General features: G+C 46.6%; 1 protein-coding gene across 1 annotated transcript in view; it reads left to right on the plus strand.

The window, feature by feature from the left end:
• LOC133396717 (cadherin-6-like) overlaps positions 1-18,600 on the plus strand; it is a 50,770-nt gene that overhangs the window by 10,775 nt on the left and 21,395 nt on the right. The window contains exon 2 of the mRNA XM_061666841.1: positions 14,203-14,570. Coding sequence (XP_061522825.1) covers positions 14,337-14,570 — 234 coding nt within the window. The 5' untranslated portion in view covers positions 14,203-14,336. The remainder of the gene's footprint in view (positions 1-14,202; positions 14,571-18,600) is intronic.

Genomic DNA, 18,600 nt, shown 5'->3' on the forward strand with positions numbered 1-18,600 from the left:
TCGGGGCTCTGAGGCAGCACTATGGCGTTGGATGGTGATGTGGGGCGGCGATTAGATCACGGATCAGAGTTTGGGGAATTACAACCAGAGACTCGACCGATGATGCCGTTAAGGTCCGGGGAGGCTTTCGCATCTTAAAGGCGCCGCTCGGTACAGTGGACAACTCGACTGACGATGCCAGGGAGGCCCGGGAAGTGGGGCAGGTCCTGCCAGCGGAGCCTCGCGGTGCAACAAAGCCCCCTCGGGTTTCAGGAGCTCCGAGCTAGTTTGATCTCATGAAAGCAAACTCGGGTTCTTGTTTGCCAGAGGACAATCCCACTGTGTGCTCGGGCAATGCCGCCGCCGGACTTTCTTTGAAATGGAAAAATTGCATTAAACATTCCATTTGTATTCATTATAATTATAATCTCATTTGCATCACCGCTCCGAGGGGCACAGACATATAGAAATAAGACGCCTCATTGAGAGGGTGGGCCCGTTGCTGCGATAAGTCAACACGTCTGCCATATTGGATGTGGCAGATCTGCACAGTAAATGTACTAAACGACACAAAGTTGATGTCCTCTCATCCGTTCATTTATGTGGGAAATGCATGGAAAAATATTCGTTACTTTTAATCTGACAATTGTAAATGTTTTCTTCCTTTTGTGTTTTGGATATAGGCTACCCTGCCGTTGAAAAGTTCGGGGTCACTTAGAAATATCCTTATTTTTTAAAAAATAATTTAAATGAATATAATATTAAATTATCGAGAAATAGAGTCTAGACATAGTATCGGAAATAATACCAACAACTGTCAGAGGAGTTTCGGGCAAATTAGTAGTTAAATTGGCGAGACTTCTTTGGAGGCGGGTTTCGCAATGGCAATTCATAGTATTACGCGCCTACTGAATGAACTTCATGGTATCAGTCACAAAGTCAGCAATTCTGTTTGCCAAATGATGTCATAATGGGCAAATACAATCAAAAGTCATCATTCAGTCCAGTCCTGATCTGGCTCGAACTGTAAAACGCTTGATTCGTCTCCGAGCCGCAAATGAATGAGGCATCTTGGCCAATCACTCCACTTCGACACATGTAATCGACATACGATTTGGCGTACAAGCCAGTGTCTAAATATGCTGTACCCGTGCGCCTAGCTGCAACGTTAGAGGCAGCCACGATGTCGCTCCATGACACGTGGCGTCCGGACGGAGACTTTGCTCACTCTAATGCTAATTTGATTTAGCAGAGCTTTAATTCAATCCGGCGGCCTGGGAGCCTCTAAGTGGCTTTTAAGAGAGTCTGAGGGGGCTGGAGGGCCTTGATGGGGGAGCGAGTGGGGATTAGGTGACACCAGGGGTCAAAGGGGAGGCTAACGGCGGCAGGTGGTGCTTGACAAACAAATGTGGCGGCGGTAACGATGCAAACGTCAACTGGCGCACAGCAGAGATTCCCCCAATTAATTTGTTTGCCCCGCAAAATTAAAAGGGTTAATGTGTTATTTTCTTCATAGAATGAAACTTTTACATCAATAAACAAACTGTAACATCCGTATGGTTCAGCGACTGCCAATTGGGCTGTCTTCTGATACAACGTAGTAGCCCGTAGAGTGGATGCCATCCGGCAGGGTCCGACCAGTTTATCCCGGGGACAGCAGTTGTGTGGTTGGATGATGGTGTTAGACCACAGATCAAAGTGAATCTGTCAGACTGAAAACCAAAAGAAGACTCTACAGATGATCAAGGCCCCAGAAGGAGGTTTTTGTTTTGAAGGAACCAGCTCGGACATCGGACGCCACCGAGAAGGGCGCAACCCTTTTACGCTGCCCACTGTCTCACTCTGACAGTGTGAAACCTCCCTTCTTGTTTTTGGGAAGAACTCCCAGTGAGTGTTAATGTCAAGTGACGGCCACCGTATCGGAGTCAACAAACTCGCGTGTTGCTGTTTACTTCTTCCTCCCCACCAACCGTGCTGCCTCAAGAAGCTTGAGGGGGATTGTGTGTGTCTAGATGAGAAGAATGGGGGACGGGAGGGGCGGCGGACGGCAAGCACGCTGCTGCTTTTATTTACGGAAGCACGAGGAGGACAAGCGACTCAATTTATCCGGCGAGCTTGCCCGAGAAGAATTGTCGGAGGAGCGAGGAACCTCGTAAAAATCAGCGGATGGGCCGAGGCGTGTAGTTGAGCGTGAGGCCGGCGGTGTAAACGGGGCGTCAGGTGCACGGGGCGCGCTGGTGGTTTTGACCGTCTGACGAAAGCGGCATTGACAGAAAAGCTGACAGATGCTTCGCCAGCTTCCATTAGCCTCCTGCTCCTTCTTCTGTAGGTCCACTTTGTGTTGCATTTGGGGTGTGCATGTTTGTGTTTGTGTGGGTGGCTGAATGTGCGTCTTCTGTAATGTGGCACCTTTTTTAGCTGTGATGAAGTTGGAAACCAATCGGAAGCCAACAGCACTCCTCCGTAGGGAGCCACGAACACCACGAAAACAAAGCACATTTTGTAGGAAAGCTGGATCAGACATTGAAAAAGCCCCTCTTTTCCCACTACCATGACCGTCTACCAATGCAGAAGTCTTTTGGACATCAGTTCGGAAATTTGCAAAATCTAATAATGATCCAATCGTCTTCGAGTTCCTGGTTTTACTTTGATTGTTTTCTTCTAAATCTCGGTTTCACACTTTGAGGGAGTCTGTAGGGAGGGTAAACGGGTCGGGCCCTGCTACGTCTGGTTTTTAATCTGAGACGCTCGGTCCGATTTGTTCCCTGCTGCTTCCGACACGACCTTTCAACCTGCCAACAGCCAACGAACGCCCAACCAAACTGCAAGCCCAACCTCCCGCTCCCTACCCTTGTTCTACCGAAAACTGGAAGCTTGGCACTCGACAACAATGGTCGTTTTGAGTTCGGTGACAAAACACAAGTGAGGTTTCAAACTACTTGAGTGAGATATTGGGGCAAAAAATGGATTGGGTGCAACTGGGTGGCATTCAGAGTACGGGTGGGCGCCTTTTAGCCAGAAACGTCTTCCCGGGCATTGGTGGCATTTTTGGCGGTCTTCTTCTTCTTTTTAATCTGACATTCTTCCTCATCCAACCCCATCCGACCATCCGACTGCCGTCCCGCAACTGCAGCCCCTCTCTCCACCCCCCTGCCCTTGTTTCCCATTAAAAGGGGAAACTTGGCACTCGTCATTAACAGCGGTTGTTGAGTTTTCTCACTGCCAGTGTGAGTCAACGGGTACGGCCTGTCTTAGTGGCGTCGCAGTACGGGTGGGTGCCTTTTAAAATGGGAACAGCTTCCTGGGTGGGCGGGTTTTCCCCATGTTTTTATTCTGACAGACAGCTGCCCCACATCGCCATCCAACCACAACACCACCCCTCCACCCCCTTGTGCTTGTTTCTTCTTGGCTATTGGTAAACAGTGTTCGCAATCATCCAGCCAAGTCTTTTATTTGGGGTCTTATTTGATAGCCAGTGGGCTGGGGGGGGGGGGGGCACATCCTAATGAAAGAGGACGAAATAAGAGTGATTGATTGGCGTCTGGGCGAAGGAGAGGCGAGTCGGGCCTCTTCATAAGTGCACCTTTGTTTTCTTTTTTTCACATGGAGGTTCCCAACAAAAAGCCCCGTCTTGTTTTCCCCTCAATGCTAGCTTTGGGAATGCAGATGCAAATGTTCCGCATGGAAGCGTCGCAAAGAGGAAGCGGGATCGCAGCGCGGCCGAACGACCTTTTCCCCCCCCACACCCCCACCCCCTCCCCTCCGTCATCAGTATTCCGAAAGGGGAGCGGTCATCAAATCACGAGCGCTGCAATGCTTTTAAATGTCTGGCTGGGAATCATGTTTAAAATGTCCATTCCTCGCTGCAAATCGATTGCACGGATCCCCGCCCCCCCCCCCCCCCCAGCCCCCACGCTCTGCAATAAAACTGGTCACCTTTGCTGTAAAGAAGGCGAGCGTAAGTCTTTTACCGGCGCAAGAGGAAGCAAAAGAAACACACGCTGACCTCAAACGTGACCAAGTGACGGCCGAGAGCAGTAAAATTCCAATATATCATTTTTCCAGTTGCTGAGCAAGATTAGCCGCTCAAAGTGATCCGGTGACATTGGCCGGCGAGGGGGACGCATTAATGCACTATTGATTGTTTATCTCGAATAACAGCATGCGGAGGAAGCCGGGCGGGGGCTGGGCGGGGCACGCGGGCGGTAGGGTTCGCGATAGATAATTCCGTCTTTTGACTGCCGATTGTCAATCGGGGCCAAAAGGAACGCGAGCTATCTCGCAACATTCCAGGTGTGAAATGGGAAATAGAAACCGGGCCGCAATGTGGCCGCGACGCGATAAGGACAAATAATTCAATCTCTCATCCGGCCCGGAAGCTAACTTCCTCGGGAGCTCGCCGGTATGGTCGCTTACAGTCGCCCTCGACTTTCATCCGGCTTGCGCTGGCTCGTTACTGGAGGTGTACGACAGACCTTGGTTTTAAGTTCCCGCTGGGTACTGGAAAGGAACAAAACACAAAATGGGTGAAGGATGTAGACAAGTGCAACAGTAGCAGTAACAAAGAGGCATTTGTTATTTTCTTGGTTCCGTCACATTTCACTTGACATTTTAGGGCAAATTCCGACCCCGTTTGACCACCAAAGCGTTTGCGTTCCAACCGTCCACATTGTGCTTGTCACATTCTAAATGCCCAGATCGCTATATGCCCCCCGTATGGTCACTTCCAGGTTCCCTGAACTCTCCCCTGGCAGAAGTGAACCGTGCGCCTCAGCGCAGCTCGGGAATCAAACGCTAATGCGGATCAATCGGGCTTCTTTGTTCATTAGTGGTCCGCTCCCATGGGGATCAGCGATGTGGCGATAAAAGCAAAACAGCCCATCACAGGCCTCATTTGGCCGAGCGGGCGGCGCTCCAGGGGGGTGGGGAGGGGGCAACTCGCCGAGGTAAATAAAGGTGAGTCACCGCCAAGGTCAAAAGGCATCGCAGCTGAGGAAGCACAAATAAAAATACAAAAAATACAATGTGATGCCGCACAAGGTTTCATCCAAACCCGCTGACGCCGTTTGTGCTACCTTGAGTACATTTTCAAGTGGATCACATGATTTATACAAGCCAATCAGCAAGAACAACAAATAATAAGAAAAGACCTTGTAAACCATACCACGGTGTTCCCCCGCTATATCGTGCGTCACCAATTGCGGATTCGGCACATTGCAGCTTTTTTTCCCCATATTCATTCGCGCATAATTCGCCATATCGCGTGATTTATTAAAAAAAAAAAAAAAAAAAATCACTAAAATACATTACAAGGTATAAAATGTACATAGTGTAGAGTACTAATGTGCAAAACTCTAGGTTTAAGAGTTTAAAAGGTGTTTGAGAGTATAGATGAATCGAATATGGATGGCTGGGTGAATATGTAAATATTTGAAAGAAGTTCCCTGCAAAGAATCCATTCTAAAAAGCAAAAAGCGTGTTTATGCGTGGCGCACGTGCGTCGCGTGGCGGCTGGTGACAAACGACTTCCCAAACACCTGCTTGCCTCGGTGCCTGCGCGCAGTTTGGGACAAATTTGCTCCAATTTAAGAGGCGTAAAAAGGCGGCACGGGAGGTCGTTAATAACGCAAAAAACGGGCGCCGCCGACTGTCAGCGTATTGTTTTATGGCGGCGGCATAAAGGTCGTTACTCTCTGTCGAGGGGGAAACTATTTTCCGCGCCCGCTCGTTTTATCGCGGCTTTGTTTTAGCGCCACGTATTATTTAGCGTTGTGTGACAATGGTGTTGTCTTGCCATTGACCCTCTGCCACACTTAGCGCTCCCATGAATACGCAAGCCCCCCCCCCCCCCCCCCCCCCCCCCCCCGTTCGCTCCCTCTGCCTTCCCTTCCCTCTGGTAACCGTAGCGACCGACGTGGGAACAGAAGTCCACTTTGTGTGGGGTCAAAGACCCCCCCAAGCCCCCGAGACGTCCGCTTCCTCCCGAGTGCAGCGTGATGTCATATGTATCGTCGCAGATTGCAAAAAAATCGTCCGAAAGAGTCCTGAAGACTCCCAGCCGTTGACTTTTAAAGCTTGAAGTGTTTTTTCGTCGCGCCCATCAAGGCTGGCGGACGGATGACCGCAAAGGCCACAGCGGGCAAGCAGGAAGCCAGTAGAACACCCCCTCCCCTTTTTTTCTAACAACCCCGCCACCCTTCGTGTGGGAGCTGGCGGCGAACTCCAGAAAATAAAGCCCCCCCAAACACGCCTTTGATCTAAACAGACGGCCTCTATTCATTCTTAAAAGAATTTCAACATAATAAACAGTACATAAAGGAAGTCGGCTTCTGATTGGCTCAAATTACCCCAAGAACTGCAAAATGTGTTTTCTTTCATGTAGGGTAGTTGTAGTCTATCCCAGTGGGCGAGAGAAGTGGGGTACACACCCAGCGGTCAGTACAACTATATTGAAGTGAAGGGAAGAGTTTCATATAGTCAGGCCATAGCCATTTCTAATAGAGAAAAAGCGCTTTGCCACCATCTTGTGGCATCTATACGTAATTACAAATCGTTCACTCAAGACTTTTTACCGGAATAGTGGGGCAACATCGAATTTATGTCTTTTAAAACCATGTTGTTGTGCTGACATACATGATTTGGGGAAATGCACTTCTTGAAACAATCTGTGTGCATGCGGGACATATCGGTGGAAATTGGAAGAAAAGGAAGCGGCAACCGATCTCGCATTGAGTCCAGACACAAAATGAAGGGCGACCGGGGCAGCACTCTGCGGCTTCCAAAGTGGGCCACTCCATCGCGTCGGACTGACGGATGCGAGCGGGGAAAGGGAAGTAGGGGAAATTGGGGGCTCTCGTGGACTTGGCCCAGATTGTGTGATTTATTCCACTTATTTGCTATGCGGCGGCGAGAAGGAGAGCGAGCGGAGTGAGGAGAGCGGCTCGGCGGCGGCGAACTCGTTTACCCGCTCGGCTGGCACGCGCCTGCGTGATCAGCTGGTGACTTAGACCAACGCAATATACATCAAGCGAATATTATCGTGGGTAAGTTTTAAGAAATAATAATTAAAAGGTTAAAAAAAAAAAAAGGCCAGTCTAGGTTTGATCGGTTTTTACATGTAAAAAAAGTAAAATACTACTACTACTAATAATAATTAAAGCTGCCAAAAAGGTGTTTTAGTCATTAGAAATGAGGCAACTTCTCCTAAAAGTGATTATTTTGCACCTTTTATTGATTGTACGTGTCCTTGTATGAGCCGTCTTCAATTTTGTCGACTTTTTTGTTCATTTGTGCTTCTTTTTGGACCCCGATTTGTGCTGTTGGACTTTTATGCTTCATATCATAAAGAGGGGGATATAAAGTGGGCATCGATGAGCCTTTATTCCTCCTCCTTTCCTTAATGAGGAGTTTTCTACGTCACATAAAACCCGAATGGTTGGCGTTGGTGTTTTGGAGACCAAGCGTCAGCGAGTCTAGACGGTGGTCCCGTCGATCAATATGTATCGATGAGGTTCATAGGGCGTTCTTATCGTTTGCATAAGAGGAGGAGCTCGGATGAGTCTTGTTGTGATAAATGAGGAGTTTGATATTCGAAGCGACATTAACAAAAATGTGGAACAACCCTCTTTGCAGCATGTCCCCAGAACTATTTCCCCCCCAATCCATCAATTTGGATGGAAATGTGAAAATGACTACAGTATAAGAATATCCGTATCATAATTCTCTATATGAAATACAGATCTTTTCCAAATGTGTTGACATTTGGAAATCGATGATTCATCCCTCAAACGTGTTTCAGACAAAACTTTGCAGGTACTCGTTTTTTTTTTTTTTTTGCCGGTGCAGGTGTCGCGCCTTTGTCAAGGCACCCTTTGACCTCTGAACTACCTGTTCCTTATGTGTGATCATTCTCAAGCTGTTTTCCCCCCTTTTTCGAGATACCCCAGTTCTCTGGACTGTTTCAAGTTCCCTTTCCTGAACGTTGTTACACCGCGCCATTAAAAAAAAAAAAAAAAAAAAACTACATTTACGGCATGTTACAGTTTCACAGATTCAAGATTTAACACACTGGTAAATCTCAAATCCGTTTTAGTCGACACGACTCAAATGTGGCCGTGCCTTTATAGGACCTGTACAAAAGAATTCAATTTTTCAATATTTTCATTTCTGTGCATTTTGGGTCATCAAATTTCAGGGCACATGAATGACATTGAAGGAACTACTGTTGCTGTCAAAACAGGTTGAATTTGACCCGGATTATATGTAAATGTTCCCTGCAGCTTGTAGCGTCGCCGAGTTTGTCTGTGGCATCAGCGCCGCCTTACCTTCCCTCGTGCCCGGCCCGCGCCCACCGCCCCCATCCAGCTCGCTCGCCTACCTGGCTGACATTCTCCTCCCTCACTTTTAATTGCACCCCCGAGGCTGCGGCGAGGTTGCCTCGGCTCGCCGGGCGCCATAGGGTGCTTCGGCGTGTCGCTCACGTCGCTCGTTAGAGAAGAAATACAAATTCAGACGAAGGCCGGCGTGCGGGAGGGGGCGGGGGCGCTCTCCGGTGTAAAATGCCACCCGCCTCGTCTGCGCGCATGTGAAAACCCATTAACGGCGCACGTCCAGGCCGTATTGATGAAGGCGTTTGTCTCCACGGTGGCTGCGACAGCATTCGATAAAACCAATAGCTACCTTTAATGGCTAATTGTTACGATTGTAAAAATGTTCCGTCGGGCGCCGTGGCGAACGTCCAATCATCGGGGTGCACGCTGGGAAAATTGGCAGCAGACACATTAATCTTGCTTACTAGCTAGCTCGAGCGCTCAGGTCTTATTGCTCGGCCGGCTGCGACACGCACTTTAAAGCAATTTGCTATTTTCATTTTCATTTTTTGTTTTTTTATGCAATTACACGGCACATACGAAGCCACCATGAGACAAAAAGGCCGCCAGTGTTTCTGCGAGGGGCGAGAAAATCAAAGGGCGCCCAGTGTAAACAGCGGCTCTTAACTGAGAGGATATGATTACGGTGTCATGTTCTATTACACACCTTTATTATGACGCCCCCGCGCTCCTCCAGGAAGCCGACACGGCAACTCAAGACCTGCGACGCCTTTCCAAAATAAGCGACGGACGACAGAGGAAGACGCTGACGCTCACTTTTGCTTTTCCAGAAGGCCGTAAACCACTTTCAAATTGACTATAATAATAATCACTATTCATTTCAAGGCCTCTTTATGATCCGGCTGGGACTCTTTCTTCTTCTTCTTAATGCTATTAAGTGGAGATAAAAGCCAAAGAGGGGGAAGTGGTGCGTTGAAAAGAACGGCACATTTACACAGCTTTTATGCACGCAACACATTCTCTGCTTTTAGCGAGCGCATTTTTGCATCCGCAACACTTCCGCCGTCCTCGGTTGTCATGGCGACACCGTCTGGATCGATCGCCGACACGATCGGACCTGCTCACGGACCGACGGCCACGCGTTCAAACATAGAACGAGACTGACTCAAAAGTGCTTCCAAGCACTTTGGGAAATTCCAACGCAACCGAGGACAAATATGTAAATATAAAAAAAGTCCACTCGGAAGACTTTCATATGCTCGTCCCAATAATGTTGTCCAAATTCCAAATTTTCTTGACTGTTCAAGCCCTGTAGCAGTCTGAATACTTTTGTCCATCTCCCCAGTTTTCCCTTCCTGTGGCTGTCCCAATTCTTTTGGCCACTTCCACATTTCTCCCACTTCCTACGGTACGTGTCCCACTACTTTTATCCACATTTGAGCTTTTCTTTCTTCACTTCATGTACTTTTGGTGTCCCAATACTTTTGTCCAAATGTCACATATTTGTCACTTTTCACTTTCTGCAGGTGTCCCAATATTTCCGTCCAAACTCCTCCTTTTCTTTTGCCATTTGCCCGCTGAAAGTGAAGTTTTTTTTTTTGTCCAGCAGGGTCCAGTTCCCCCCCCCCCCCCTCCCCCCTCCCCACACACACACACACTTTTCACTTCCTGCACGCGTCCCCATACTTTGGTCCAAACTACAAATTTCCATCACTTTTTGATGCCTTCAAGTGTCCCAATACTTTTGTCCATTTTCTCTCTCTAGTGTTGTGTAAGGTTATTGGTTATTGACGAGAATGCTTCATTTCAAGCTTTGTGTATAAATGCGTTCGTCGTAGCGTAAAAAGTGTGCAGTGCGACGTTCCGAGCGGAATGTCCCTTCCTTCCAGTCTGCCTCCATCTTCCTTTCTTCACCCTCGCCCAGGACAAATGTAGCGCGGCAGGCATTTTGTCGTCGCCACCGGGCGACACGCGGCTCCGTAGCATTCCTAACCGGCTGTGACATTTTTATGTATTTATTTATTTTTATTTGACATGGCAAAAAAAAAAAAAAAAAAAAAAAGCTTGAGCCGACTTCTTCCCGGTCGCGGCGCCTCGTCAGGAGAATTACGGGGGCGGGGCGCGGCGCAATATGGCTTCCGGGCTTTGACAAATGCGGTCAAGGGGCGAGCGTTCCTCGGGGACCCGGCGGCGCTGGCGCTCCATACAGTGCAGGCATTAGCTTTTCCGCAGTGACATTATGGAGAAATCCACGGGAAAGGCCGACGCGTCACTGCTGGGCGACGGCGAGCAGAAAGCTTCGTGAGCCGCCCCCGGGGACGCTGCTGGTATTTTCGAGCGAGCCGAGGCCTACAGCTAATCAATAGCGACCCGTCCCACGTGCCCCGAGCAGACGTCAATAAAGTCGCTTCATAGAGTCCAGCGTGCGGGAGCGCGGCTCAGAAACCGCGCCGTCATTTAGTGGATTTGGATAGCGAGCAGACCCGGGGAGGACTCGCTTTAATTGCTTTTACTGCGTTCCTGTAGACGCTTAAGCCCACAAGCCACAATTTACCTTCCTGTAAGCGTCCCAGTACTTTTGCACACATCGGCCCACATTTTCCTCCAGTTTCATGTCGGCGTCCCAATACTTTTGCCCAAAGCTCTCATTTCCTTCTGTTTTCAATGTTTTGCTTTTTGTCCACTTGGGTGTCAGCCGCAGCCACCTCTTCCCGGGTCGAATTTGAATCCCAGGAGCCGCAACAGCTGCGAATGCGGCAATATCCGAGTTCTGCCCGCACGGCCCGTGCCGGTACCCGGCTCCACTGTGCCTCAGATGTTTCCATTTGCTGGGAAGGCAAGTGTGAAGGTTTATACCCGCCCGAGTCCCATTTGTTGTGTTTTAACTCCCACGAGTGGTGGCTTTGATCCAAGAAACACTTTCTGTCCACTTTTTGCTTTCTGTAGGTGACCCGATACGTTTGTCCAAAATGCACATTTTCTTCACTTTTGGATTGTTGTTGGTGTCCCATTGCGCTGTCGATTCAGTCGATTCATAAAAGTCGAGCGTGCGGGAGTGCGGGAGGGAGACCGCTCGGCCATTTGGTGAAGTTGGATAGCGAGCGGAGCCAGAACGGCGGTCAGAGGTTTAATAATCCAACGTCTCACTTTCACCTTCCTCCATCAGCACCTCCTCTCCCGACCCGAGCTCCTCTTCTTCCGGTTTTGTTTTGGATTTTTTTCTCTATTCCCGCAGTGGCTGCTGATCCCGGCAGAGGACACATGCAAAGTGAGTGGCTTTCAGAGCCAAGCAGAGCCGTCATGCATATCAGCTTTGGCCTGTGCAAGCAAAGCAGGCGGCTGGGGGGGGTTAGAAAAAGGAGGGGGAGGACATGCTATAAAGTGCAACGCAGGGAGGGGGGAAAAAAAAGAGGCTTCAATTTGCCTCATAAGGGGAAATGAGGGCACGGTGGCCTGGTGGAGACAGTAATGGATGGCCCCGCGTCCCCGCGTCCCCGCCGGACTGCTGACGCTGCTCTGACAGGACGTCCCCTGCACGCCACCCCCGAGAATTCATCCGCCGTCAAAAACTTCCTTCCGCGGACAAACGATTAGAAGGACCTGAGCTGCCAGCGTCAAGACAATTCCAAGCCTTTCTGCGTTTCTCGCTACGGATTGAGTCTCTAAAGGTCCAAAAAGGATGCCAACCGAAATTAAGATTTATTAATTTTTAAGAATTCCACTCATTGTCCAATAACTTGGCTGTTAGCCTCAAGAGGCCTGGAAATTTACCCTGAACAGGACTTTACCGTGATTTAATTCAGTGTCTATTCCAGACTTCACGCAAAATCAACGTCCTGCCGTCATTGTGCGGGGATCGAAGTCTTTCAGCTATTTCATCTTCCTTGACTTCTTCTGTGAATGAGCTGGCATCATCACGAGAACGTTTGGCCTTCGGAGATTGACCTGTTTTTTTTTTCACCTCTGGTGTCCTGTTTGTTTTGAAGCCACAGATTTCCACCGCGACGTACTTCTGGGTCGCCCGGGCTCCGATATCACCTCCAGTAAACAAAAACCCTAGAAGAGAACGTCATTTGACCGAGGCAGAGCGAATGAGAAAACGGTGAATGGCTTGAACACTGCGAGCCGTTGTGTTTTACTGAATTACTCAAAGGTAACCCAACCAAAACATTTTATTGATACCTGGAAAAAAATGCCTTCCACTAACCCACTGATAAGAAGTTTTGTTCCCTTTAGAGGTAAACACTGCAATCTTATTTGCAACATCCACTTGCTTTATCGTCCTCACCCACGTGATTCCTTTCGAAATTTTTTTTATTTTTTTTTTAAGGAAATCGGGGAAAAAAAAACCTAAACCTTTTGGGACATATTTTGCGGTGCAAGCTGAAACCCAACCAATTTTTGTCATGGTCATCGGTGCTCGCTCACTTTCTGCCACCTGAAAGTGCCCCGGTGCCTCTGGTTTATTTTGAAAAGGTGTATTTGATTTCTTTCAACTCCACTTCCTCATTTCCCAGCATGCACCGCATCCGCCGCCGCTGATAACCCTCCTTCCAAACTGGTAATGAGAAATGAACACCGAGGAACAAATGGCCGATAGATACATGGCCGCCGCCTTTCTTTTCCTCACATCCTGCACCGCTTCCTTTGGTCTTCAGAAGCCGCCGCCCACGTGGGCCGTCCTCGTGCGCGTTTAGCGAACAGTCGTTCACTGTAAGGCGCTATCTTCAGGTAATGAAGTGAGCTTGACATTGCCGTGGTCACAGGATAACAACGTGAGATGCTTTCAGCAGATATTGACGACCCCCATCCGCCCCCCCCGTCCCCTGTAAGGCGCCCACCACTCCATAATGTGATGATTCTCAGACTCAATGCAGATAAAGTGCAGTCGCGTAGGTGTACCACCATGTGTAGCTTTTTCTAATCTCATGTTATCACCAGAGGCCTGTCGATCAAGCCGCGGACACATGAATGCACAATGACTCCCACAGGAAGCGTCCATCAAAGCCCCTTTCACACAGAGTTCCCCCATCCACAAGTTTAAAAAGCTTCTTTCATGCAGAGTTCCCATAAAATGTTCGCTTCTGCATCCATTTTGACTTTGTTCACACAGTTTCCACAAAAACTGGCACATCAAAGCCGAACTTCTCTCATTTTTCCGCAAATGTTTTTCAGATCCCAGCAAAGCGGTACATTGGCGAATTTGTGTACGCTTTCACACGGCTGACATGCATGAACATTTGTGACAGCATGACAGTTGACGTTCAACACAACAGAACGAGTCAGGTGTTTTATTTTTTTTTGGGGGGGGGAGAATGCGAGGCAAAATTTTAGTCACGTGCGAGCTTCAGATACGCTGCCACTGAAGTCCCGTTAGCATGAAGTTGAGGCATATGATTTGCTTTCGCGGGCCACATGAAATGATGCGGCGGGCTGGCCAATATTCGGTATTTTGACGCATATCGGCATCAGCCGATAAGAGATCAATTCAAAACTGGGTAAATTGCAGGGAACTATTTATTGATTTGTTTATTTGGTTGGCTGTTTATCTATTTATTCATTTCAGTTTTCATTGAACTTATAAAACATACTGCTGAGCCTGGGAGCTCCCTGCACTATTGACTAAGATTTAAATAAATAAATAAATACAAATCCGAAAACCTATTTGATAAGCATAAGCTTAAAGGCATTTAAACAAAGCGTTGGGAGTTTGTATTCAAAATTTGGATGCCAATATTTTTCCTTTTACAGCAAATGAATTGGCACCAAATATCGGTTGACTTCGAACAATCGGTATCAGCCATGAATCAAATGTATCCGTCTATCTCTATTGTTTGTATTTTACAGTACAGTGCTGTTTTACTGATGCGGATTCTGTTTTCCTGATGTCCAGGTGCGTGTGTGGGGTCACTTCCTGCTTCAAATCCAGAATGACGACTGAGACGTCACTCTGACCCCAAGACCGCCGGAGACAAAGCGCCGAGGGAGGGAGGAGGGGGGGGCTGAAGACCGAAGGCCCCGGTCGCCATGGAAACGCTGCGCGTGTTGATGGCGCTGTGGGCCGCCGCCCACCTGGGCGCGGCGCCGGCGACGGGGCTGAAGCCGCCGCGAAGGACGACGCCGGGACACAAGGCGTCCGCGGGTCTGACGGGACAGGACGCCAACGGGGTGGCGCTCAGGCGCTCCAAGCGAGGGTGGATGTGGAACCAGTTCTTCCTGCTGGAGGAGTACACCGGCACCGACATGCAGTACGTCGGGAAGGTAACGCGCTTACGTTTCAAAATGACGCCCACGACTGTTTACATCCAATTGTGCCTTTATGAGCCACCTCGCTAAAAATTGCCTGGCTCCGCCCTTGCTTGGAACTAAAACACTTCCCAATTGCAATGAAGGTTAATGCCAAGAATCACTTCCTGCCTCCCCCAAATGAACAACGACAAAAATAATGGAATGTAAAGGATTAATCACGCGTTCACTGTGATCGTGTGGCTCCTTCTGGTGTGCTCGCCTTGGCCACCGGGGGGCAGTAACTAGGGTGTACCCCCTCTCGCCCAGAGTCCGCTGGAATTGGCTCCAGCGCGCCCGCGTCCCGGAAAATGGATGGGCACAACTGATGCTAGTTTCGGCGACGGTGTTTTGCATTATGTCTTAGCTAGCGAGTGGACTTTCCTAGGGCAAAGCTATGCAAGCGAGTTGTCAACGTGTATAACTCTCTCTGTGTTATGTTTCGTTTACAGTCAACTTCAACCGGGAGTGGCAATAAACAGCTTGAAGCCCCTTGCGAGCATGTTAAAGAGTACGATGTGAGCGCGTTAGTACCAATGTAAAACATGGTTGTGTCAAGCGGCTAAGACGGTATGAAAAGCACAAATTGTCGGCGTTGTCGTCGTCGGGGGGTCGGGGGGTCGGCGCGTCACACGAGAAGCGTCTCCCGCTCCGTGTCGCGTTGACGCCGCGGTGGCGAGCGGCAAGGTCAGTCCGACGGAATAAAAAGGCTTTTGTGCGAGCCTCTGAATGGACTACTTAGCATTCTGCCGGCGCAGGATAGACTCAGGATAGACTCCTTCCAGTAAATGAGATCGGGCGACGGACGTCCTCCCCGAGGCGGCGAGCGAGCGAGCGAGAGTTGACTTTGAGCGGGCCTCTAAAAGGATTACATCGCCGCCAACACAACAAGTCCAAAAGAACATCAAGGAAACAAAGCGCAGCTCAAAAGCGGCTCATCGCTCACCACACGTCCTCTTTTGGCACGCTAATAGCAAAAGACGAATGGATTATGAGGCGCATGATGCATGTCAAAAACTTTTGTTTTTCTCCCCACAAAAATGTCCATCTAATTTGAGCCGGCGAAAATAAGCCATTTTTGTTCTCAGAAAACAGAGCATTTTCCAAAATAAACTCATTTAAAAATACACTTTTATTTCAAAAATAGTCATTGAAAAATAACCAATTTTGTTGACGTTTTCTTTTAAAATTAAGGAATCCTGGTGTTCCTGAAAAGATACAAAAATATCCATGAAAATATGAAAAAAGCACAGATTTCTTTTAAAGTCGAAAAAAAGCTTTTTCCTTGGAAATTACTTTTTCCAAAGTTGCATTCATGAAAGAATATGGTCAATATTTCTAAGTTAAAAACTTAACTTTTTGTAAGAAAAAAAAAAAAAAAAAAAAAAGTTTTTCCTTGAAAAAGAATTTATTTTCCCGCTGAATCGCTTTTGAAATTTTTTTTTGTAAAAGTAAATATTTTTCTTGAAATGTATTTTAAAAATGATCATTAAAAGTACTTAAAAATATGTATTTTAAATTTATCATTAAAAGTCCTTAAAAATACCTGAAAAGGATTTTTGTTATTAGAAAAAAAACATTACTTTTCCTACAAAAATTACTTTCTTTCTTTTAAAAAATGCAAAGTTTCTCTCATGGAAGAATATGATCTCTGCTGTTGAAAAAAAAATGTCTACCTTTTGTCAAACAAAGCAAAATTTTGCTTTGAAAAAAAATCAGAATTTTAAACTGAATTACATTTTTAAAGAAACGTTATAAAACTGAAGGCTCCAGCACGCCCGCGACCCTTGTGAGGATAAGCGGTTTGGAAAATGGATGGATGGATGTTATAAAACTGAATATTTGTCTCAATTTCTTTTGTTTTTACTCTCAAAATAAGACTTTTTGCTTGTTCTTGAAGAATTCCTTTTTTTTGCCAACAAAAAAACAAATGTTTTTTTTTCTTTCTTTTTCTGTCCTAAAACAAATTCCTTAAAAACTGGAGCTTTCTTTTCTGGCAGGCGCTTTATTGCGTGGATCTGAATGGACTTTGCTACTTTGCATTCCGTCAGCACTTCCCCTCAGGATAGACTCCTTCCAGCAAATGAGATCGGGCAACGTATGTCCTCCCCGAGGCGGCGGCGAGCGAGCGAGCGAGCGTTGACTTTGAGGGGGCCTCTAAAAGGATTACATCGCCGCCGACACAACAAGTCCAAAACATCAAGGAAACAAAGCGCGGCTCAAAAGCGACACTTCGCACACCTTTTAGCTTGCTAATAGCCAAAGACAGAGAACAGATTATACATGTACGTAGAAGCTATTGCTATCGAGCATCAAATGATTACCCAGGCAGAATTTTTTTCCCAAAATGTTTTTTAAAAATCCTTGATAAAATAAAAAGAATTATTCTCCTCAAAAAATCGGACCTTTTCCGAAATAAATTGATAACAAACATTTGTACTAAAAAAATATTAGCTTTTTCTTTTCAGTTATTATTTTGTAATATTTTTTGCTAAAGAAAAAAAAAAAAAAAAAAAAAAAAGGGACTTGAAAAGAACTAATTGTACTTTTTTTTTCCGGTTTTGTAAAAAGGTTTTTCAAATTTTTTTTTTCTCCTAAAAAAAATTACTTTTATTTCCACCCAAAAATAAATGTTTGCTCAATTTGGGTGGATAAAGTATACATTTTTTTACATTTTTCTATGGTGTTGTCTTAAAAAAAAAACTATTTTAAAAACAACGGCGCTGACAATTTTTTATTTATTTTTCTAAAAAAAAAGCAAGATTTTATTTTAGTGAAATGAAAAATTTGGAGGATCAAAACAAACAATTTCCTTGAAAAGGAATAGTATCCCTATTCCTTATTTTCCGGAGCCCAAGAGTTACATCCTCACTTGTTCTCAAAGTTACAAGTCTTTTATTGTTCTTAACTCGAGCTCCACTTGGTCAAAAGCCAAAGATGAGTAGATTATGAGGGCTTGATCGCCACCATGAAAGCTCGCGTCAAACTCTCGGCACTCACGGTTCCCTCCGCGCCGCCTCCGCGAGCGCTGCTGCAGCTGGCGGCGTTTATCCCCCCCCCCGCCAGGATTGAGGCGCGTCCGCGCTATCTGCCTGCAATTACACTTGGTTAATTGTTAGATAAAAAACAATTGAATTAGAGCCCAAAGGGGGGCAACGCCATTGCAATTAAAAACATGGTGCTAAAATTGCACATGCATTCCGTCTCCACTTGTTCTCTCTTCATGTCGACAATGAAACCTTAAGACTCATTTGGAACCAGGCCATCTTTGTGACTTTCTTTTCGAACAAAAACAACAAAAACCTCTGGAATATGTTTTTTTTTTTTTTTTTCCCCCTTGAAAAAATGCATTTGTCCATTTTCTATACCGCTTCTACGTGGGGAGCTGGGCTCAATCCCGGCTGACGTCGGAAGAAAGGCAAATTGCAACCTAAATTTGTCGCCAGTCGCTCATTGGGCACATGTTGAGGCAGAAGACTATTCGCACCGTCACTGAGTGGGAAAGGAACCCATGCGAGTCAGGCAGGCCCGTGTATGACAGCGCCACTGGTGACTGAAAAAACAATGTTAAAAAAATAGATGTGCAACCTTTTAAAATAGCCAAATATAAATGATTATTAAATCATTAGCAACACAAAATAATTAGCAAAAACACACACAATTTTTTTTTTTTTTTAAATTAAAAAAATGCGTATTTTACATTTTTTAAATGGAGGAAAACAAATATGGAAAAGAATATTTACTAAAACCTAGGCCATTTACCATGAGATTTTTTTTGTTGCTCGAAAATAAAATTATCAAAAAATATGTATAACCATGTCTTAAGAAATTGTTAAAAAATAAGGTATATTTTCTTAAGAGAAACACAAACAATTAAAATAAAAAACAACTTTTACCTTGTGAGCCAAAGTGATGCAAAGTGGAGCAACCTGAGTCAGAATTAAGAGCCGAGTCGAGCCCGGCAGCCTCATGTTTTGGCGGTCTGTCGGATTTGTGTGTGTGTGGG

The sequence above is a fragment of the Phycodurus eques genome, chromosome 21 (genome assembly GCF_024500275.1).
Source record: "Phycodurus eques isolate BA_2022a chromosome 21, UOR_Pequ_1.1, whole genome shotgun sequence".
NCBI lineage: Eukaryota > Metazoa > Chordata > Actinopteri > Syngnathiformes > Syngnathidae > Phycodurus > Phycodurus eques.